Genomic DNA, 23,894 nt, shown 5'->3' with positions numbered 1-23,894 from the left:
AGAAAAAAAAAAAAATCCAGACATGATTAATTTGCACCCCTCTTTTTCTTTCTCTTATTTCAGCTACTTCAAGTCAGAGCTGTTTCACTTGTTAAAAGTTATATCTTCACACAAAAAATGCTCTTTTAAACAATATCAGTTATGTTGGACATGTTCAAGAAATTATAGAGAATCTTTCATTGCTCCTGCGTTTTGAAAATCACAGTAATTTGTCTTGTTTAAAGTAGGCCAGGATATGCAGACATTGCCTGCATTGTTCTGGTATCTTTCTCGCTGCAGTCGGATCTTGAAAAGTACATTTTACGATGCTATTTTGGTCAGAAACAACCCACACACACACTGATAGCCATGCACTGACAGCTAACTGAATAAATCACACATTATTAGAAGAGTAGGACTGCACATTTTCTTTCTCTGTCTCCTTAACAACAGTCCCTTGCAGCAGAAAACATAACAATATGATCATAATCAAGATCGTGGTTCACAGAGATTGTGAAATTGTGGGTGTTTTTAAGGAAAAGCAGGCATGATTGCATCACATTTGGCCCCAGCTCCTAACCTGAGGATTTTATGTAACTCTATGCAAATGTTTGGATCACATTTAATAATCCTGAATGTGAGGAGAGAGTGATGCCAGTTATAGAATAGAATAGAATAATTTATTTGTCATTGCAAAGTTATGCAACGAAATGTTGTGCTTCTCCTCGGTGGCACATCAGCATGTATACAAACAAAATATTGACAAGAAGTGCAAAGTTGAATAAAAAAGTAATCAATAAAAATATATTAATTAAAACCTTATTGCACAAACCCATAACTTAATATAAAAAAATCAGCCCTCCAGTTTGAACTAGAATTCAGTTCCTTGATGGCACTTGGGTAGAAACTATTCCAAAAAATAAATAAATAAATAAATGAAATTGGATGCTTCTTCTGGGAGAAAAAAAAAACTATATTTGAATGTTGTATATAGTCATCACACTTTAGTTTTTGGAGTAGAAGCTCTTATCTCATATTCATCATAACCAACTATAAGGACAAATGTAAAGAGACACAATACATATTTTAGTCTATTCTTTTAAATTAGATGTTGTCTATGAAAAAAAGCATAAAAACCCCCTTATTTGACGAATAACCCTTATTGTTTTGCCTAAAGTATACTTTAATGGCTAATAATATCATCTGTCAAGTACTTATAACGTTCATATATGGTCTGTTACTTAAATAGGTGCGGCGTTAATGTTAAATAGCAGAAAATATAAAAAATTATCGTAACATGCGATTTCATTGGATCTAGTTTTGTTGAAATTACAAATCCTACCACAGCGAAGCCTCATGAATATTAACGAGAACGTACTGACGTTCCATGGTAGCCTTCCAATGACAAAGACTTGGAACTTGAATATTAAACGTTAGTGCTGACGTTGCGTTGTTGTTGTCCAATTCTAACTGACTGGCTCATGAATATTACTAAACAAGCCTTCACCGTAGTTGGAGCCGTATCTTATCTAGATATATAGAAAGAAGCACCCCTTTCCAGACCGGGGTAATGGTAGCGTCTGCTGTGATCGTTGGACCCGTTTCCTCACCTTTAGAAAAAGCGGATCTGTTTGTACAAAATCGCAGCTGAGGTTCGGAGGTTCGGTCTCTTCTTCTCGAGCAGGATTTTCAAGCCGTCAAACTGGAGCCGTTCAGAATGACCATGTTTAAAGGGAAACGTCGAAATCACCGGTGTGAGTTTACGACCGTCAGTGTAACTTTGAGAATATGTTGTTCAGTACATTTCTTTTTTATTTACATAAGCCAGCAATTAGTCAATAGAAAGCTTAAAAATGGTTAACAAAGGCATGTGTATTTGTATTTCTTCCATGCTAGTCTCACCTGTTCAGTTCAGTCGTATGTTGGTAAATTGTCAGTGCTGTGCAGGAGTAGTAGAGATACACATGTCTACAGACTCCTGTCATATCACAGATAAGACACATCCTCACAATGATGATGTTAGATTTACCTACTGAAACCCTTTTCAACTCTATTGAAGTTTTATGTTTTGATATTTTTGGCCATTCAGGAGCTAAAGTGAATGGACTGTTTCATTGTTCTCTAATGTTGCATGAATTCTCTTCAGGACCATTGTCCTCATCTTCCTCCTCCTCATCATTATCATCATGACAGATCTATGCAGATAATCTATTATCAGTAACTAAACCTCTTGAGATGCACAGTGGCTTTGTGCACATAATAATGTCTTATTATGAGGATAGTCTGCTGATATTGTGCTTAAGAAAGTGCTGACTACTTTTCTTCTCATAGTTTTACAGTCATTTTAATGCATGCTACTTTAATGAGCTCATCATTTGCAAAATGTTTGCAAAACTGTCACACTGCAGGACTATTTAAAATGAACCATCATAAATTGTTGAAAAACTATAATATAAATTGTGGTGGTGTGCACATTTTTATATTTTTATAGAGCATTATTTATATTTTTATAATTTATAGTGGAGTCAGTTTGGTTATTAAATGTAGTTGTCACTCTCTGTAATACCTGAACTGTGACCATATGGCACCCTAAACCAGAGTGACAACTGTATCCTGCTGCTGTGTGAACGTAACCGTGCATCATGCAAATTCTTATACATATCTGTATCTCTGACACCCTTAAGTCTCTTAAAACTAGCACGTTCTAAAATTAGACATTTCTAAATTTATGTCACCCCACAATACTTTGCATCCCTCCTGACATTCAGATGTGGATTAGGAGGCAGCATATAAAATGATCTAAATAGAATACTAGAGCTGTTTTTACTGCTCAGTTACTAATAATAACGATATTTCTTTGTAGTAAAAGAATCCTCTCAGTTCATAACAGCTGTTCTCTCTGGGCCTGTTGTGTGGTAACCCTGTCAGTGCAAGTTTATAGATCTCAGAGCCACAATGCACATCTGATGGATGGATTTGACCTGGTCATCCCACTGTGCTGTGAGGAATCTGTGACGCTGATGAGTGCGGACTTGCTATGTCCTCTGGCCTCAAACTAAATTTATATGCATAGGCAGCCAAAATTGAGAGAATGGTAAAGTAACGCTCATGTTTTTGTATTTGCACAAACTTTTTTTATTGATATTCATACTGTAGTATAGTTGTTTAATCCTAACTAAACTCCTGTTTTATGGATGTTCTTGTTATTTAATTGGCTTTATTTCAGCTAAGTGCACAGCTGCATCATAAATATACTAGTTATATTAGATCTGTCAACATCACTTAATTGTGCGATTCATTGCTTCCTGCCCTGATCATGTAAATTCACACAGCCCAGCTGTTGTACCTGTTGGTACAATTAAATTGCAGTTATAGGTGTATGGCAGATGTCTTACTAGTGCTATATCAGATTGATTATTTCAGCAATGACAGGAAAACAAACGGTTTCTTCTGATGAGTGGAAAAGCTGTACGAGGCATCCAGTCAAAAAATGAAGTATCCCTGGGTTGTGAAAGCACTAAGAATGAGCTTCCCCAAGACTAAAACGTGCTTTCTGTCACTGTGTGCTTCCTGTTCTTAATTTTGTGGAAATCCCAGCCAAGCAGAATGCAGGCTATTTAGATCAACAGGCCCGGTTTTCTTGTTCATATAGTTCAGTTTATGAACTAAATTATACCTTTTATAAAATGTTGTGCGCTTCCACAAAATTCTGTTAAATTTAGGGTAAAAATTGGCAGCTGTGGTTGACAGAAATTGGAAATAACAAGTTGCTCACTGCAGAGCCAGTGGGTGGAGCTTGATGGTCCAACCACACCCTAACTCCACCCATTATGACCACAGAGGTGGAGCTGGACTAGGTTAAACCCCACCCATTACATCCAGAAAGGTTAATTTGGCTCTGCTGTGAACACCACTTGGAAATTTTATATTTTACAGTTCATATACATTATTAACTGAAACTACTGTGAATGTGCCAGCTAACTGAACTACTTAAATCTGCTTTTCTATCTACCTTTTAAAAATATTAAAATAATATATTATCAAATGAGATGCAATATGCAGGTTAGTATGAATTTATTATTTATTTATTATTAATTATTTATTTATAATTATAATTAGTTTTTGGAAGTAAGAAAAAATGTCTGACAGTTTATGGTGGAAATCTCTATGCAGTACAACAAGAAAATACATGTATACTTTTACAGTAAATAAATAATAAAAAAAAAATTCTTGCAATTAAAAATGGTCACCTATAGAATTAAAAACAATAAAAAGACATGCCCAATTTATTTATAGTATAAATAAATTAGATATGCATTTCTTATTTTCTGTTTTCATTTTCTTTACATTAGTAATTTGCATTTTTATTTTGTTTATTTTTTATTTTTAAATATTTTATTTATTTATTTTTTATTTATTTTTTTCAGTTTTAGTTTTAGTAATTCTATTACTTCAACTTGAACTTACTTTTTTCAGTAAGTTGCCAATGCAACATTTCTAATTTTCTAGTTTTTAAAAGTTTAAGTTTTTATTTAACAGTAATGACACTGATGCAGGTATTTTTGGGCTTGTCTTTTTATTGTTTTTAATTCTATAAGGTGACAATTTTTTTTTTTAACTGTAAAAGTACATGTATTGTCTTGTTGTACTGCCTAGAGATTTCCACCATAAATTGCCATAAATTTTTTTTTCTTACTTCCAAAAACCAGAAAAATGTTAAGTATTGTCCATTTTTTTCACCCTAATTTTATAGAGAAATAATAAACAGATTTTTACTCTAACCCCACCCCCTATCTTTTACTTCATGTTAAGGCAGCATTGCCACTCATCAGATCAAGATCCTAACTTCAAAGTCTTTAAATCCTAGCTGGACGACGAATACTGTGCTTTCGTTCTAAAATCTCTTGCTGATCTGTGGTTCAAAGCATGGTAACAGGATTTATTTAGGATGAGTACTTTGCTGAAACTAATTTAGTGCAAAGGAAAATTCCTCAGCCAGATTATCATCAAAAGGCATGATCGCTTCATACGGCTGGATTATCAGAGCGAATCGGCACGGGAGATGTTTGTTTGCTTTAGCTGCTCAAATCTCGCCGCATGTGTCTGATCACCGGATATAAGCCCGTTAACACCCCAAACCCTCGGGGTTTTGCGGTACTTCATTATTTACTCATTTAAAGTTTATGCTTGATGTCTTGGCTTTTATCATATTGTTTGCAGCAGAGTTAGGTGTTGTGGATATGATGAGGCCGGTCTGCCTACGGAGGTCCCTGCAGTGAGATTTAGGGCTGGATGACTTAGTCATTTAGGTGCAACTTCAACTTCAAAAATAAAGCCGTCCTTGTTTGAGAGGTCTGCGCAGATGAGTGTTGCCAGACATGGCACATCTAATTAGGTCAGTAAAGGAATTTTAAATGAATGCATAAGTAAGCTACGTCAACTCTGCGGAAAATCTCTACATAGACTCTTTCGTAGTCCCTACATTTTCTGTTAAAGAAATAGTTCATCCAGAAATTTACTTACTTTCATGTTGTTCCAAACCCATGTGACTTGCTTTCATCCGTTGAAGACAAAACAAGATGTTTGCAGCAGCATGCTGCCGTTTTAATCAGGGGTTGTCATTTTCTAAATAGCACCTTAAAAGTAGACGAAATGAGAGACTGTGTTTTGCTTGAGATAACGGTGAGAAAGAGGAACATATACACCACATTTTGAGACGCAGTATCAAATGCATCTACATAATTATCAGTATACCTCCTGCTGAATATCACAATTTAAATAAACTTCCCGTGGAGATGTTGTGGAGTCTATAGCTGGCAGAGAATGTTTGTGTGTGTATTTGCTTATATTAAGATGTGTGTGTGTGTGTGTGTGTGTGTGTGTGTGTGTGTGTGTGTGTGTGTGTGTGTGTGTGTGTGTGTGTACACCTTACTTTCACTGTGACTTTCAGATGTGACAGTGTGCTAAGTGGAAGAAAATGAAGGTTTGGCTGTAAGTGGCAGTCTGCTTGCTCTTCTGTTTAGCAAGCAGTAAAACAGATGGCGACTGAGGATAAATCAGCACCCAGCTGGGGCGTGTTTGTGTGTATAGATAGATGGATAGAAAACTCGCATGTAGATATATATATTTACCATGCATAATGTTAGATGCGATTAATTGCGATTAATCGATTTGACCGCATAGATGGATGAACACATAAATTTACAAAACTTAATGGTAGATGTGATTAATCGTGAATAATCAATTTGACAGCAAAGAGAGAGAGATAGATGGATAGATAAAAACACACATATTTACAAAACGTAATGTTAGATGCGATTAATCATGATTAATTGATTTGACAGCATAGATAAAAACGCATATATATTTATAAAACGTAATATATGCAGTTAATCGATTAGATAGATAGATGGAAAGAACTCACATAGATATAGATATATATTTACAAAGCATAATGTTAGATGCGATTAATTGCAATTAATCGATTTGACCACATAGATGAATGAACACATATATACATTTACAAAATGTAATGTTAGATGCGATTAATCGTGAATAATTGATTTTACAGCATAGATAAAAACACATATATATTTATAAAACGTAATATTTGCAATTAATCGATTAGATAGATAGATGGAAAGAAAACTCACATAGATATATATTTACAAAGCATTATGTTAGATGCGATTAATTGCAATTAATCGATTTGACCACATAGATGAATGAACACATATATACATTTACAAAATGTAATATTAGATGCGATTAATCGTGAATAATCAATTTGCAGCACAGATAGATAAAAACACACTGATTTACAAAACGTAATAGATGCGATTAATTGATTTGATAGATAGATAGATAGATAGATAGATAGATAGATAGATAGATAGATAGATAGATCCTGTGGTCAATATTTATCTGCATAATAAATTGTATAACTGACAGATTTAACTGCTAGCCGATTTTGCTTTGCTAGTTATGTCAAAGCAATTTAAACTTAAATTATTAAATAAATGCATTTTAAAATAATTACAATTAAAATCTTTATTTTATTATTTCATTGCATCGAATTGCCATGTAAGTGGTATAATGCACAGCCAGTAATCATCAGAAAATAAACTCTTCATGGTCCTGCAGTAATTTTCAATAATGACTGACTGACCGTATTTTTTGTATCCTTATGTGTTTTTGTCAGCTGTGTATTTCTTTCACTGCGTTCCAATTTAGAACAGAATAAAAGTAGTGCACAAGTGTCACTTTAAATGAAGTACTTTGATTCCATTAATTTCACATTCATTCTGCATGTATTTGAATTTCACCAATTGCCCTTCTCTCTCCTTTTCTAAGAAGTATTTTGATCTCAGAAATAATTGCATCTTAATACAGTGGTTCTCAAATTGAATAAATTGACCGTGAATTGCATATTACAGTGAACCGCACAGGCCCCTGATATGCAGAATTACATGACATAGGCTGAATAGGAAAATTACCATTTTGTAAAAACATAAACAAGTGAAGAAGTGCTATTTACTGAACACACACTGGGACAAAAATTGCAGTAGTATTAGCCATATTGCCTATAGTGACCGAAATACAATGGAGTTTGATTAGATATGCACAACTGAGGGTATGTTTCTCCTATTTTTTTATATTGCTATCCTAACTGTGTATGGTTATATGGTTAGTTGCATCATTTCATTTGTATTCAATATTGAGTTTCTCTGATGAACCATACCAGAACAAACCAAACCTGTGTTAAAGTGCTGCATCTAATGTTAAAAACACTTTCATTATATACATTGCAGCATCACCTCTTTTCTCAGTGTCTGAAACAGTTTGATAATTCAGTCTCTCTAAGCCCCTCCTTTCTGAGAGCTTACTCTGCTCTGATTGGTCAGATGGCCCAGTCTGTTGTGATTGGTCGACCGCTTACAGTGCGTGTCGGAAACAAAACGCCCATTAGCATATCTAATTTTCAGCTCTGGATCTTCCTCAGAACTTGTATACACAGTCATATGAACAATAACAATGGTGTCGATTTTACCGTTTCAATTCGAGCCCGAGTCCTCAAGAAGTGCAGGAAAGTGGATTTACTTTTGTAGCGCAGAAAACTGCGTCTTTTTGACATGTCGACAACACAAACCAAACTCTTCCAGGCATCAGCTACAACTACAGTATTTGAGGGCGGGGCAAAGAAGACCATAGGCAGGCATTATGCAAATTTCTTACAAACCTAGGTTCATGAAGACTAGAATTACTGACGACTCGTTTCAAGCAGTTCAGAACTCTTGGGAGATGATTAATCCATTTATCTTTGAAACTTTGCAGACCTTTTAGATTCACAAACGGCTATATTACGCACTACATGAAAGGTAATATCTGAAAAACGAAAACTTTAATAAACCAGAGTTTCAGAGGAGATCCTGACCTCATCATTTCCTCTCAGTGAACCCTCTGTGTATTTAATTTTTGCATAGTCTGCCACAGCAATTGCAGCTTTGTGATTTAATGGTTGTACACAGCAGTGTTTATAAGGGCAAACGGATCAGACAAGGTGGTGAAAGATGCGAGTTGTTCTTCATAGAGAGGAAAAAAGAGAGTAATACACCAACACAGCAAATCAGAAGCAGATTTTCATTCTCGGTCTGTTGTCTGTCATCTTGAAATGATTACACTGAAGTTTGCCTCATCACATTTGGGTGTTCCACTAACGTTTGACAACCCGATACTTTTTGTCTTTATGTTGTCTATTTTTTTTTTTATCATTTGGAACTGAACTTTTTTGTGAAATGCCTGAAAAGTGTGCTGTCTCTTTAAAATAAATACCACTCAGTTTGATCATTCTATCTAATGCAGTGACATTCATGTCATTTATTCACTTTTAAAAGAGCCTCAAGTGTTTAAATACTTGTTTGAAAGCTTATGTTAAATAAAAAATGTTTGTGAATAAGAACTTGGTATCTCCGTTGAAAATAGGGCTGGTTTCAGATGCTGCGGATGTCTCTTTGTGAGCGCCCGTCTCAATGGAAAGCTTTCATGGTGCTACGATCCAAACAGTGAAAAAGAGCCACTCCCCCCTCAGCCAGCCCAGGGTTCAGGACCACGGAGAGCTCCGCTCGGCTCGGCCTGTCTCCAGGCAACCATTAGAAGTCTGGCAAGCAGATGCAGATGAATGAAAATTTCCCCTTGTGACCACAGCTATGACCCTTCTGTGACTACCATCAATCAGAGAAGAAATGAAAAATAGACGTCACCCTGCTGCATCTCTTTACTTTATTGGACAGATATCCTTGCACAGGTGACGCAGAAACCTGAAGCAAGCAAACAAATGCTTTATTAAATGGAAATCGGAACCTGATTTCTCCTAAAAGCATGATGTTTATGGTGCTGTTTGGAGAAGTGGGAGATGTTTGAGTCACACCGTGAGCCTGTATTTAACCCAGATCACTATAAATAACAGGATTTCTGTGAGAAGACGCTTTCTGAAAAGGCTTAGTTTTTTCTGTCATATTTTATCCTCTTGTTTTGATCCTATAACACCAGTTGCAGCAGGCTTTGTAAACAAGGCAACAAATATATCCTTGTTTATATTCAATGAACTTGTTAATGCATTTTGCTGCTGTTAATTTAAAATTGTGGTTTACTAATGTAACTGGCATCTTTGAAATGACATATCACTTTTTTATTTAAATATTATGCAATAAGAAGCTTGCTAATGTTCAATTTTTATCTATTGTAATAGTGTTTTTTATCATTAGAATGTATTTATACCAGAATATGGCAAAACTTTACAATATTAACATTAGTTAATGCATTAACTAACATGAACTAACAAGCAATATATTTTTACGGCATTTTATTAACCTGTCAATGTTAGTTAATGCATGTGAACTAACATGAATGATGTTTGTCTTTAAGGTTTTTGAGGAAAACATTCCAGGATTTTTCTCCGTATAGTGGACTTCAACAGTTGCCAACAGGTTGACGGTCCAAACTGCAGCTTCAAAGGGCTCTACACGATCCCAGACAAGGAATAAGGGTCTTTGTCTAGCAAAACGATTGGTCATTTTCTAAAATAAAATAGATTTAAAATGTACTTTTTAACCACAAATGTTCATCTTGCACTGCTGTGCGATGTGCCACACATGACGTAATCATGTTGGAAAGGTCACGCATGATGGAGGCGGACGTATCGAGCAAGTGTTTACAAAGTGAAAGTGCAAAGACTAATGGCTTTTACAAAAAAAGGTAAAACAACGATGTCGGACGATTTCCGTCTATGTCACGCGTTACCTTTCCAGTGTGATTACGTAATGCGTGGCGCATCGCAGAGCAGTGCAAGATGAGCATTTGAGGTTAAAAAGTATATAAATTTAGAAAATCACCAATTGTTTCGCTAGATAAAACCCTTATTCCTCGTCTGGGGTCGTGTAGAGCCCTTAAGCTGCACTGAAACTGACATTTGGACCTTCATACTATTGGTCCCCATTGAAGTCCACTATATAGAGAAAAATCCTGGAACGTTTTCAAAAACCTTAATTTCTTTTCGACTGAAGAAAGAAAGACATGAACATCTTGGATGACATGGGGGTGAGTAAATGATCGGGAACATTTTATTCTGAAGTGAACTAATCCTTTTAAGAATTTTAAATATGAATCACATTTTAGCATTAAGAGTCATACTTTTTTTTTTTTACTCCTTTAAAATGCTTAATTCATTTTATATATATATATATATATATATATCTTAAAAACAGGTGTTTCTTAATTTTTTCTTTCTTTCTTTACTTTTTTTTATTTATTTGATCAAAAATGTTTCAGGAACTCTGCCGGCATAATCGTCACTGCAGCTGAAGGTACTGCACACTATCAGTGTGACATTTCAGAGCTACAGGAATAAATATAACCATATCGTATTCATCTTAAAACATTTATATGGCAGCGTTTCCTCTCTGAATCCCCTTGTATTGCGGCGGCGGTGTGTTTTTGTGATGAAGGCTGCAAACAGGAGTGCTGGGTATGAGGGTCAGATGGTGGAGATAATTCTCACAGATCTTCTGTATCGTTCAAGGATGATGGTTTGATAAAAAAAAAAAAAAAAATGCTTTAATGTACATATAGATGCACCAAGGCCAAGTACTTCATCATTCCTTCTCTTCTTATTCATCCCTTTTTTCTTTTACTGCAGCAGTGAGATGTTTTAGTGTAGGTTTTTATCTACAGCTCCTTTAAAGATGTGCTCTTGCACAAAATTGACTGATATATTTTGGCCTGCAGATTTGAGCATGCACAACACAAACAGTGACCCAAAAATGTGTTTGGACACTTAAAAATGTATGAATGTCATTGCATTACTTAACAAAACACAAAACCATTTTGCGTTTGTTTTAGATAGAAGAAAGCCAAAGATACTTTTCATGCATAATATTTTAAATTATGTAAAGCAATATGGTGCAAATGCTCCATTGCCATTCACAGAATGTTACCTTATAAGAAAGTTCTGTTTGCCTGCTATATGTGAATTGCATTTCTAATGGACTGCATTTCTCATAGATATCTCATTCTGTTGTTATTCAAAGGTTATATTCCACAAAATCAGTTTTAGAGAATATATGTTGGGAAAGCAGAGTTTTGCTGTTATTTTGGTATACAGGATATGTTTTTTTTTTTTTCTTGTTTTACAATCCCAGGACACCAATTATTTACTGAACATCAAACAGGCACCACATTGTTCAACCCACCATGCTTGAGTCATTAAAGGCTGATTCAGAAAGAAGTTGCATGGATTTATTTGCCTAGTCTTGGTTTGAAAAACAAAACTGACAACCTTAAGGCCCATTCACACCAAGAATGAGAACTATAAAGATAGCGTTCACACCAACGCACAATCTAACTTTCTGTTTTTTAGAAGCATGCACTGCTGTTCATCTCCTCGAGCTCTTTAGAGCAGGATTGATTCTGATTGGCTGTCAATGTTTTTTTTTTTTTTTTTTTTTATCATTCATAAGCTGGAAAAAAATTGAAAGTAATTCCAACGATGTCGTTCTTCTGTGTCATTATTGTTATAGTAGTGGTGTGAACTCTACTATTCTTTACATATACGATTTTTCAAACTTGTTTTGTTTTTTGTTTTATTATAGTGTAATATTTAGAATTTTTTTATTTTTTTATCTTTTATTTTTATATGTTTAGTTTTCATGTTAATTTGTTTAATTTTTAGTAATTTCATTGTGTACTTTCGTCATTTTATTAGTTTTTTTTTTTATAAATATTGATATTTGGGTTTCATTTATTTTTATATTAGTGTTTTTGTTTGTTTGTTTGTTTGTTTGTTTGTTTGTTTTTTTCCAATTAATAGTTTTAGTGCTTCAGCTTTTTAGTGCTTCAAATTTATTGTCAAGACAACATTTCTAATTTTTGTTTAGTTTAAAAGGGACCAAAATTCACTTCTACATAGTGTTCAAATATAAATATTTGTTGGCAGTGCGTGTACACAACCACCCTATAATGGTAAAAATCCACCCACTCCTCACCCACCCACTTGCAGATTGTAGCTTTTGTGACATCACAAAATGCCTAGGCCCCGCCCACGCCTGCTGATGGACTCAGCCCTTTTAGCATAGACCCCGCCCTGAGTGAGCTGTACACACTCTGCCATGTTTAACTCCTCACCAGAGCATTTAACACCAGCATTCAAGAAAAAAATGTATTCTTATTAAAGCTACTAAAGTTATTCAGTCAAGAACATTGGGTGATTTTCTGTTTTTCTTTTGTTGTTGATTCATATTAACAGCATATATCACTTTAACTGCTTTCACTTTAATACACTGATCTAATATACACATGCGATTGTACACAGATATAACTGTCTGTTTTTGTGAATTTTGTGTGTATTTGACAGTTTAAGCGCAATAAAAGAACTTGGTTTAATACTCACTCAACGCACAGAAGTTTAGACTGATATGGCTTTAAAACGAACTGCAATGTCATGTGAGTGTGATCATGATAGAGATGATAATCAAAACCAAACATATTTTGTTGAGGCTCCGAGGCATGAGCTGTAGGCTCCGCCCTCTTCTGGAAAGGGGGTGGGAAGCAGCAACTCATTTGCATTTAAAGATACATGCACAAAGACAGCATGGTTATCCTTCCACTCAAATATGGGCATTTACTAGCCTGACGTGGTCATACTCAATTCTAGTCAGAATATGAGTCTGATACTGCTCCATTGGGCTTTGATTATGGGGGCGTATTTCAACCGATCCAGGAAAGTCCTCAATTGGATAGACCTACAACCAATCAGAGCTACAGAGTAAGTGACGTATGTTGAGCGACGCATAGTTGTCAACAGAACTCTTCTTAGCAACCATCGGGGCCAGCTGATAAATCAAACTTTTGCCGAATCCTGTAGGAAGGACGGCAAAGACATCTTTCCCATCGACAAATGCCTTGATTGCGGTCCTCTGTTCCTCTTTTAAAATTAATGCGCTGTCGATATCTTCTATAACGGACGCGATGGCGGAATCTACACATCTCAGTTCTTCAACAACAGCCATCATTGTTGTAAACTAATTGACCTTTCGCAAAGACTCGCCCCCCTTAGTTACTGTTGCTTTGTCCGACAAGCCGTGGCGCTGTCACGCCACACAGAGTGGAAAATACATCGCGGAGCAAAGAGGAAACTGACAACACATCGACAGACGAGACAGAGCAGGTTACTTATGATATTAAACAAAGTCCCAGTCCCCAACTGTGTAGTTATTAAAAAAATTCAAACAATAAAAACCGTTTTGTGGCTCTTTAATGTGTTGTGACCATGACCGTGACAGATTGCTGTAGTGCCTCAGCTCAAGAGGCTCGTGAACCGATCATCTCTTCCTACTAGTCCATTTATAGCATCAAATAAACATGAATGAACATGAGAATGAATGTTGTTTCAAACGCGGAAAGACGTCAATATGCACATTTTTTCAAGTTTAACTCCACCGATGTTAATCTTCTAACTCCTGACTGCTTTGTCGGACAAAATGGCGGATGCGGCGTTCTGATTGGTTAGATTGCTTGTCAATCAAACTCCCCAAGCGCTCTTTGATGACGTGGGTGGTTACGTAACCGCAGATAGCCTGTCCATCATCGATTAAAGCCCGCCCTGGCAATTTGATTGGCTCGGCCTTCTGGGAGCCGAGAATAAAGCTGCGTTCACGTCACCTCGTATTTACCGGAATCTTGAAATGACAACACGTGACGTTATATTCGGAGCTGTTCACGTCCTTTTGGTCCTTGAACTGGGAATTATGCGTTTCCATGGCAGCACTGTCGACGCCTAAATGAATCTACAGCTGTCAGGTGGTACAGCGCGGCCACGTGGTATATCTGGGAGCTTTCAGAAAACTCCCAGCTTACAAGCTGTAATTACGAGCTCTACGAGGACGTGAACGCTTTTTACAAGCTAGAATCTCGTAACTACAGGAATTACGAGGCCACGTGAACGCACCTTAATTACTCCACAATGGATCGAGTCCAGACCGAACTTCCCGTCCAAAAAATGTTGTGGGCGGGGTTCGGGCTGGCACCCAGGCTAGGCATTTACAACTTGGGATAATAAATTATGTGTGGAGGATTTTGAGCTGGAACTTCACAGACACATTCAGGGGGACACCTGAGACTTATAATACATCTTGTAAAAAGGGGCATAATAGGTCCCCTCTAAGTTTTTCAACTTATATTTTATTTAATTTCTGTTTCAATTAACAGAAATGTTTTTAATAGTTTTAGTTAACAATAATAACCCTGGTGTGAACGGGCCTTAAGTATGCAATGAGAACTTCTTTCTACAGATGTTTGATTCTGAATTCTTCTGTGTTTCTCCAGATATTAACATGGCCGGAGAGCCCAAACCCTACAGGCCTAAAGCAGGATCCAAACGACCCCTAACCGCTGTCTACGGGTGGGTGTTTCCTATTCCTATTGTATATGTATGTATTATACAAATGTTTTACTCATTCTGACTGTGAATTTTACTTCAGATAACATAGTGTAAATGAAATCCCCTTGCCTCTCTTACATGCTCCCTTATTAGAAGAGCTGAGGTAGACCGGATTAAAGTCTTGCTTGGTGTGGCTGAATGAAGCCGTCAGCACATTTGTCATATTATCAGGTTTAGATAACAGAACAACCCGCGGTCTGCGATTATCAGCACATTCGCTCAATTGCTGAAGCTGCAGTTATGTCCCACAGGTTCGGTTAGCTTGTTAAACTCTTATAGGAAGCGAAAAGCTCCAGACACATCAGTGAGAACTAACCATGCAGGAAATGAGTGAAAAATCAATGTTTGAAAAGGTATTAGGCATTTACTCCTTTATTGGCAAGCTTTTATAGGGATTCGGAGCATTTTATTGCAAACAATAAATACTAATGCCAAATAAATAGTGACTGGACCATGAAAAAATTACTGGATTAACATTGTTTATGTTTGTGTCCATACATGTAATGGAAATGTTGTTTTTTTTGCATATAGCAAAGAACAATATAATTATAGTAATGATTCTACTATGATGATTTTTTGGCAATTCAGTTACTTATGAGCCACTTATGAGTGTCCTTTCAGGGACTGTAGCTTTTTTTTTTTTTTTTTTTTTGGTTCTCTTTTCATTACATGATTTTATTTTACTTTAGCTGATTCAGGGTTTTTAATTCTTTATTTCCTGCTCTCTTTGTATTTTTGAAATTCATTAAGTCTTGATTTGCATTTCAAATCGACTAATGCAACCCATCCATTATGTAATCAGAGGTATAGGCTTAATTAGGAAAGTAGAACAGGAGCAAACCAACAAAGAATAGCTTTGAATGTTAATTAGTTTGGAATGAAATGGTCAAAAGAATGGAGACATGCCAGTATAATGGAATATAATGAGGTTGTGTTTTGGAAATGGTCCCAAAATCATCCTCACTCCAATTTCTATAGTTGACAGGATATTCATAATATGCATGACATGTATTTAAATGCACAATTGCCTTAAGTTTGACCTTGTTTGCTTCCTTGATAGTTGTCCTGATGTTACATGCATAATTAATCATTAGCTATGTTTTCCATCCACCCATTTTTATACGGATTTTGGGATATTGCATAAAAAAAGCTTTAAAAAAAAACAGCTTCTCAACATACAGAACTTAATGTATTCATGTTGGTTCCAGTGCTGCTGTTATTAAAGTGACATTATGAAATTAATATTTATTTTCAGTTCAACTTTTCACTCAAATTATCATGCTGAAAGTTCATATAAGTTCAAATAATTCAAAATAGTGTTTTCATTCATTTTCTACTTGACTCCACTGTACATGAAATAAAGATGACTGAAGAAGCATCCCTGTTGCTTGCCTTGTCAGTTAACATTATAAGTCTTCTGAAGAGATGTTTAGTGGTGCTGCTACTCTAAAAGGTTCACACAAAGTTTACTGGATGAAATCCAGTATGTAGGGGACACACACAATCTGGAGAATGTCTGTCTCACTGTCAGGCCCTACAGGGCTCCAGACTAGCACTGTAGCCCCTTACTGAAAATTTTAGGAGCACAAGCAGAAAATTTAGGGGCACACCTTAAATCGACCTGCAGCACAGCTATTCACGTTTTGCTCCTTTTTGACCGTATTACTGACAAATGCCTTGGTAATAAATATTTGAGTGCAGCGTTATGATTCATAATGTCTAAATAATATTCCTTTTATTCATTCATAATATTCAAGAATTCAAAAGCAAAACGATTGATATACAGTACAGTCCAAAAGTTTGGAACCACTAAGATTTTTAATGTTTTTAAAAGAAGTTTCGTCTGCTCACCAAGGCTACATTTATTTAATTAAAAATACAGTAAAAAACAGTAATATTGTGAAATATTATTACAATTTAAAATAACTGTGTACTATTTAAATATATTTGACAAAGTAATTTATTCCTGTGATGCAAAGCCGAATTTTCAGCATCGTTACGATCCTTCAGAAATCATTCTAATATGCTGATTTGCTGCTCAATAAACATTTATGATTATTTTCAATGTTGAAAACAGTTGTGTACTTTTTTTTCAGGATTCTTTGATGAATAGAAAGTTCAAAAGAACAGCATTTATCTGAAATACAAAGCTTCTGTAGCATTATACACTACCGTTCAAAAGTTTGGGGTCAGTAAGAATTTTTATTTTTATTTTTTTGAAAAGAAATGAAAGAAATGAATACTTTTATTCAGCAAGGATGCATTAAATCAATCAAAAGTGGCAGTAAAGACATTTATAATGTTACAAAAGATTAGATTTCAGATAAACACTGTTCTTTTGAACTTTCTATTCATCAAATAATCCTGAAAAAAAATATTGTACACAAATATTTTGCACAATTGTACACATTAAATGTTTCTTGAGCAGCAGATCAGCATATTAGAATGATTTCTGAAGGATCATGTGACACTGAAGACTGGAGTAATGATGCTGAAAATTCAGCTTTGCATCACAGGAATAAATTACTTAATTACTGAAATATATTCAAATAGAAAACAGTTTTCTTCTAAATCAGTTATTTTAAATTGTAATAATATTTCACAATATTACTGTTTTTTACTGTATTTTTAATTAAATAAATGTAGCCTTGGTGAGCAGACGAAACTTCTTTTAAAAACATTAAAAATCTTAGTGGTTCCAAACTTTTGGACTGCACTGTATATATATTTTAGGGAGTGGAAATGGCAGCGACTCCCTAATAAATAGCAGAAATGGTTACAATGGTAATTTAATGTCTTTTTATTTTTTAATAAGTGGGAGTTTTCCTACATGTTGAAACTTTTAGTTTTATAAATGGGGTTATGTTTTGGTCATCACATTAAAAATAACATTTAAATATGATAATATTAGTTTTGAAGTGCTGAAAAAAGATACTTAAAAGCATTTTACTATTCCTGCGAAAATTCTGTGGTTACAGTTAGCGTTACTACCAGCGTTATTAAATCCACGGATAATGTTGTTAATTTGTGGACTGAAATCCCTCTATAACTTGTTCATTCATGTTTCTCCTGGTTTCCACGTCAGCGCTGTTTGATCTGATATCTACTGTTGCGTGATCAAGATCAGCTTGTGAATCATGAGTAGCTTGCGACTTTGCGCCTCGCGGCTCGTGCTGCACTGACATAGGTCCAAACTGATAAATGGTCCATGAAGTGCAGTTTTGTTCTGCTTTCATTACGTTTGCCATTTGAAGTTAGGCAACGTTATGATGGTCACGCCAGCGCGAATGCTAACAAATTTTGATAGCACCAGCAGGAAAAAAGGTCGCAAAATGCGAGCATTTAGCTGCAGTCTGGAGCCCTGCCTTAAAACAAGCCAAATAGACCTGTCTGACTTGAACTTACAGGAGGTTCCTCACTGTAATTAATAAATTAAGCCACTTCGATTGCTTCTGTTACTGATGAGTACACTGTAAACCCAAATAAGTTGGCAAAACTCAACAATTGAGACAATCAGTTACCTCAGTTTTTAAGTTAAGAAATTCAAGGTTTAAGTAAGCAGAACTGGCAGATTTTTATTTTGTACTCATACACTCAACTCTCCAAAACCCCATATTAACAGAAACTCTTCTAAATTAGCATAACAAAACACTAATCACTAGTAAATCTCCCACTTAACATTAATCTTGCACAAAAAAACAAACCAAATAACACTTAATTTGAGCATTTACTCTCCTTTTAGAGTGCAATGGGAAATAGAAATCCCAGCCCTGTTTGAGTTAAACTTGCGTTTGTCTAAATTAAAAGAAATAAGTTCATAAAACTTAAAACAACGAAACCGTTTAGTTTACTTAAAATATATCAGTTCTGTGAACTTAAAAGAAAAACAAAGTGCTAAATACTCAATAAAGTTAATTTGATTGAACTAATTTGTATAATTTAAGTTTGTCCTACTCAATCCAATTAATTATTTTGAGCATTAACTGTGTTTGGGAGCTATGCATGATTTCTGATGGCTGAAGATTTTATTGATCTGTCTGTCAGCTAGAAGTTTAAATAATGCATAGATGGATGTGATTATTGTCTGATTATTTGACTTGCATGACTTTGATTAGTTTCTCTACCCATTTAAATCAATTGATTAGCGTTCAGAGTGTGAAATCTTTCTGTGTCAGATCTGTCATTGTCAGTTGAGCTGTAAATAAGTCTAAATCAAGGGGCTAATTAACGTTTAGGCCTAAAGACACTTTTCTTTGTCTCATTCTTGTTATAGTCAATCACACTTTACACTGTGCTTTGTTTTGTCTCTTTCAGTGGTTATGAATTTGATTATGATTACTACAGAGATGATTTCTACAATAGGTATGTATGCATTTATTTACAGTTCTTCAAACCCTTAATCTGATTGCACACGTTTTGAAACACTCGAGTCCTTCAGCAGTTGTTTGCGCATGATCTTTTATGGTTTCAAATAGCATGTGTTAAGACGGTCACTGTATTAGTTAGTTAGATTGAATATATGAAAAGATGCACACAAACTAAATATGAAAATAATTAAATGTGACATTCACAGAAAATCAATAATCTTATTTATCTGAAACACCTACAGTCCTTGAAAAGAAGTAGGAAAAAGAAATCAGAGGATATAAAGGAAATCCATTAGTTTTGAGTAAATGGAGCTCATCTTTAATTTCTAAAAAGCCCTGTTTTATTTTTTCGCTCATTTCCTTCTTATGGTCTCATCTTTTATTAGCAGAGACATTTATTAAATGTCAGCTGGGTGGAGAGCTGTGAATATCCAGGAGAGATTGATGGTAGAGCAAGGGCATGTGCCTTTGTTTGACATTTTCTTGTATCCCCTTTCTTTTCTGTAAATTCTTTTGAAAAATTCGCCTGCCTTCATATAACGCATTTCAAAAGTAACTCTGCTAATTGCAGGGAAACAAGGAACCAGGAGTCAGAAATGTTTTCGGGGTGAAAAACCTTTAAGATGCCATATAATTCAGAATCAAAAGCCTGGTTTTGAGCGTTTAATGATGTTATGGCGTCTTTTGTAAACTCTGCACATCTTCTTTGGTTCTTTTAGGCTCTTTGACTATCACGGACGGGTGGCTCCTCCTCCGAGGGCAGTGATCCCGCTGAAGCGCTCGCGAGTGGTACTTCCATCCACTCGACGCGGGAAGAGTTCCTTCCCTATTAAAACCTCCTCCGCTTCTTCCTCAAGACCTCCGTCGTCATCATCGTCCTTCTCCTCTGGGCTGAAATGTAAGCCATAAAAGTTGACAAAGATTGCAAATGTCACTTGGGAAAAAGGTCATAAATGCCACTTGACTTGGTATTTTGTTGTCTAATGCAATGACATTCATGCATTTTCATACTTCTACTGCAAAAAGACATTATTAATACAGTGCATGTTGCAGAAATCGTCTCCCACAGATCCACAATGTGCTTTACACCATTAAATCAATGACCTCTGGTATTGGCAGTCTGTGGCACACTGTATGAAGTCTATGAGCTTTATACTTCATTGCCAACTGCTGGTTTATAGTCTAGAATATGTTGGCCAGTAGCTCTCCCTTACAGTTTACACAAGAAACCGAGTACGTATTGATTTTCGTAACCAAAGAGCATTCTGTGACCGTCTGAAATACTGCTTTAAATCTGACTGGGATATGAACTAAACGGCAAGACGGAACATCGTGCAGTTGTGTTTGTAAATTAGAATTCATAACACTAATTCAGATTTTATCTCTAGCCCACAAGTAGCAGCTTTCACAGCATCTGTCAACATCCCGCCTTCTCCTCCGAGCGCGGAGCTCAGAAGTCGAGATTAGCTGTGGTGCATGACACTAATGCTCTTAGCTGTAGTGCTGTGGTCTCTCCGGGGGCTTTTCTTATATCAGTGCAATTCACGGCCAAAAATATCTATAGCATGCACACAAAAGTGCCTCTGTTTACCTTAATCTGCATTTCACTGGAGTTCTCCCTTCTCCTCACAGCACAAACTGGAGATTAGCTTTATACGACACCAAAATAGCATTTAATTTGCCTCAAAGTTTACTTTGGCTGTTTTGCTCAAAACAACTGCTGATGAAAATGCAGTCTTTAAAGCTGCAGTCCGTAACTTTTGTTGGTTAAAATTATCCAAAAACCAATTTTTGAGCAAGTACATAACCAGCCAGTGTTCAAAACTATCTCCTTACCTTAGCCCGATTCACAACGGTAAGCTTGTAATAATGTTTTATAAGTCGGGTGGTACTGGTAGGTTTTCGCGGGAAATTCGAGCATGCAGCCGTTCATCTTTGCGTCATTACGTTACATCTGTTTACATAAAGAACAAGTCCCAGTTACTAGGCTATATGGTATGTGGAGGATGCTGCAGGTGGTGGATCATTTATAGCCTTTTCTCACAGCATCTGCAATAATTAAACATATTATTTTGATGACGGATTGTAATCCAGAAAGGTCCAAATGACAATCATCAGTGACAACTGGAGATTCACCCGTAGTCAAAAGCAAAAGACTTTGGAGTGTGGAGTGGCTACAGAAATTGAAATCTACAGAATACACACTAAATGCACATAGTCATGCAATGTTGATGTTGTTAACATTAACAATTCGAGAACAAAGTATAACAGTAATAATAATTTGCGCAGTTTGATGTGATCCGAGCTTAGCGATCGCTAGATTTAATCACCATTGGCAGCGTGATTTATTGTAATGCTTTTTTTATCAGTTGGTCAGAACAAAAGTGGCAGATTTTTTACTTGTTTAGATGGCATTTTTTGGTGCAAATTTTATATTGGTCATACTTCCAAGATGTAGAATCAGTCAGTGCTTCCCACAGGTTTGAAATATACTTGCGGTGGTAGCCAGGCGAAAAATCCTCCTATTACTAGGGCTGGGCGATATATCGCATGCGATTGTTACGTGCATTTCGTCAGTAAAACTGGTTCCCTGATTACCGCTAAATCGCCATCACCTGCTTTCAAATGCAGCGGTATTTTATAGACAGAGCCGTAGTTCACTGACAAGCTACGCAATATCGCGTTCATTATCGAAGGCGATTCATCTGCAAAAGCAGGTGATGGCGATTTAGCGGTAATCAGGGAACCCGCTTTACTGACGAAATGCGCGTGACAATCGTATGCGATATATCACCCAGCCCAACCTATTACCCACGGCACAAAAATATGTTTTTTTTTTTTTTTAAACAGTATTTTTATTTATTGAAATTAATTTTAATTACATAGCATATTACATTTAATTACATACTATTATTATGCATTGTAAATTATGCAAAATTACAGCATTTAAATGGTTCACCTTTTCCTATATTCTCCTTGCTGTCATATAGTGTCTCTCTCAGTGAATGGAACACAGATTTTACTAGTAAAATTTATAAAATGAATAATATGTGTCAAATAATGTTCTTAGTCTTTTCTTCCTGTGGGGGAGACTACAATAATTTACTATGAATTAAATGGAAATCAAATTAAATACAATTTATTGTGTAACCAAAATACCAATAATGCCCAAAAGAAAAAGAAAAAACTTAGCGTGTGACTTTTAATTATAAAAACAAGCCTGAAATACACAGGTACTCTTATTTTGAAATGTCTGTACTATTGCAGGCTGATCCTTCAGATTCTTACAATCGTCTAAAACATTTTATATAAAGGCCATAAAGTAGACATTGTAATAATTCATCAACTTGAGTTCATTAGCAATCGCTTGGGATAAATCTGCGCTTTTCATTGTTTGAGAATCACTTTGAAGCAGTCTGAAGCGCTGTTGCGCGTTCTACAAGCCGCCTAGTGACTTTGCAAAATGCAGTGCCTGTGGGAATGTCAGCGGGAGTAAACAGTTCTGACGCACACGTAACGAGCAGGTATGAAACGACTAGATTATCGATCATGGATGGTTTCATTATCTTGCGCGGATATAAAAGTATAAGAGGATAAAAATAATAAAAGCAAAAATGTGTCTCCAAATATACTTGGGCGGCCGTTATTATACGTGGGCGGCCCGCCCAAGTAAAGTCTATGTGTGGGAAGCACTGACAGTATTCACACCGGTGTGGTGACTGACAGCAAACATTAGATTCATCCGCACTGAGGAGTCATGCCGATGCCCAATCCACATAAAGATGATAATTCCACAAATAACTGCAATTGCAGGTTTCAAACAGAGATGGCGACAAAGAGGCAAAACATACATACTGCAGCTTTAAGATCAAAATTGAGACATTTTCATTCTGTCACCAGTGTAGTATCTGAAATCTGCCGCAAACTACTGCAATATCATCCCAAATAGAGGTCACCTATAAACTAGTGACATGAATAGCAAAACCTGCTTTATCTGCCTGTCTGTGAAATAATTTTGTGAAATTTGACTTGTGCTGTGACACGCTGTACTCCATCTAAATATTTTAAACGGGATTTGACATCAATTCTAATATGCATGAAGCTTTTGTGGCCTCCTATTATTACCACTAGCCTACATGGAATGTTTTTAGGTTTTAATTGTTTTTAATCACCCTATAAGGACCATTTGAAATGATCTGATAGCAAAAATGTGATTTAAAATAATGGAAAAACTTGGTGAACAGTTACAGGATCTTTCTTAGGGTAAGCACACCTAAAGTCTGGAATACTGAGATATAGAGCTTGTGACAACAAGCCCTGGTCTCCTTTTGCCTTACATTTATATACATTTTAATCTATTATCTTGATCTTGGAAAACGGTACATTGTGCGTCATAATCAGCTGCATGTAATGTAGCCTACTGCACATCACACATCCTCTAAATTATTAAAAAATAAACCGCTTAAACAAAATGATGCTCAACTAGTTTGTGTTTCATAGGTTGCCCAGATTTAAATTGTTGCACATGGACACGTTCATTGAATTTCAGTAGATAC

At 35.8% G+C, this 23,894-nt stretch overlaps 1 protein-coding gene across 1 annotated transcript in view; it reads left to right on the top strand.

The window, feature by feature from the left end:
• The window catches only part of LOC125257798 (RNA-binding Raly-like protein), a 75,345-nt gene that overhangs the window by 39,201 nt on the left and 12,250 nt on the right, over positions 1 to 23,894 (top strand). Inside the window, 3 exon segments of the mRNA XM_048174511.1 lie at positions 14,857 to 14,932; positions 19,286 to 19,333; positions 20,058 to 20,236. Of these exon segments, the coding sequence (XP_048030468.1) occupies positions 14,857 to 14,932; positions 19,286 to 19,333; positions 20,058 to 20,236 (303 nt within the window).

The sequence above is a fragment of the Megalobrama amblycephala genome, linkage group LG22 (genome assembly GCF_018812025.1).
Source record: "Megalobrama amblycephala isolate DHTTF-2021 linkage group LG22, ASM1881202v1, whole genome shotgun sequence".
Taxonomy (NCBI): Eukaryota; Metazoa; Chordata; class Actinopteri; order Cypriniformes; family Xenocyprididae; genus Megalobrama; species Megalobrama amblycephala.
This window is presented reverse-complemented; position numbering and strand designations above follow the sequence as displayed.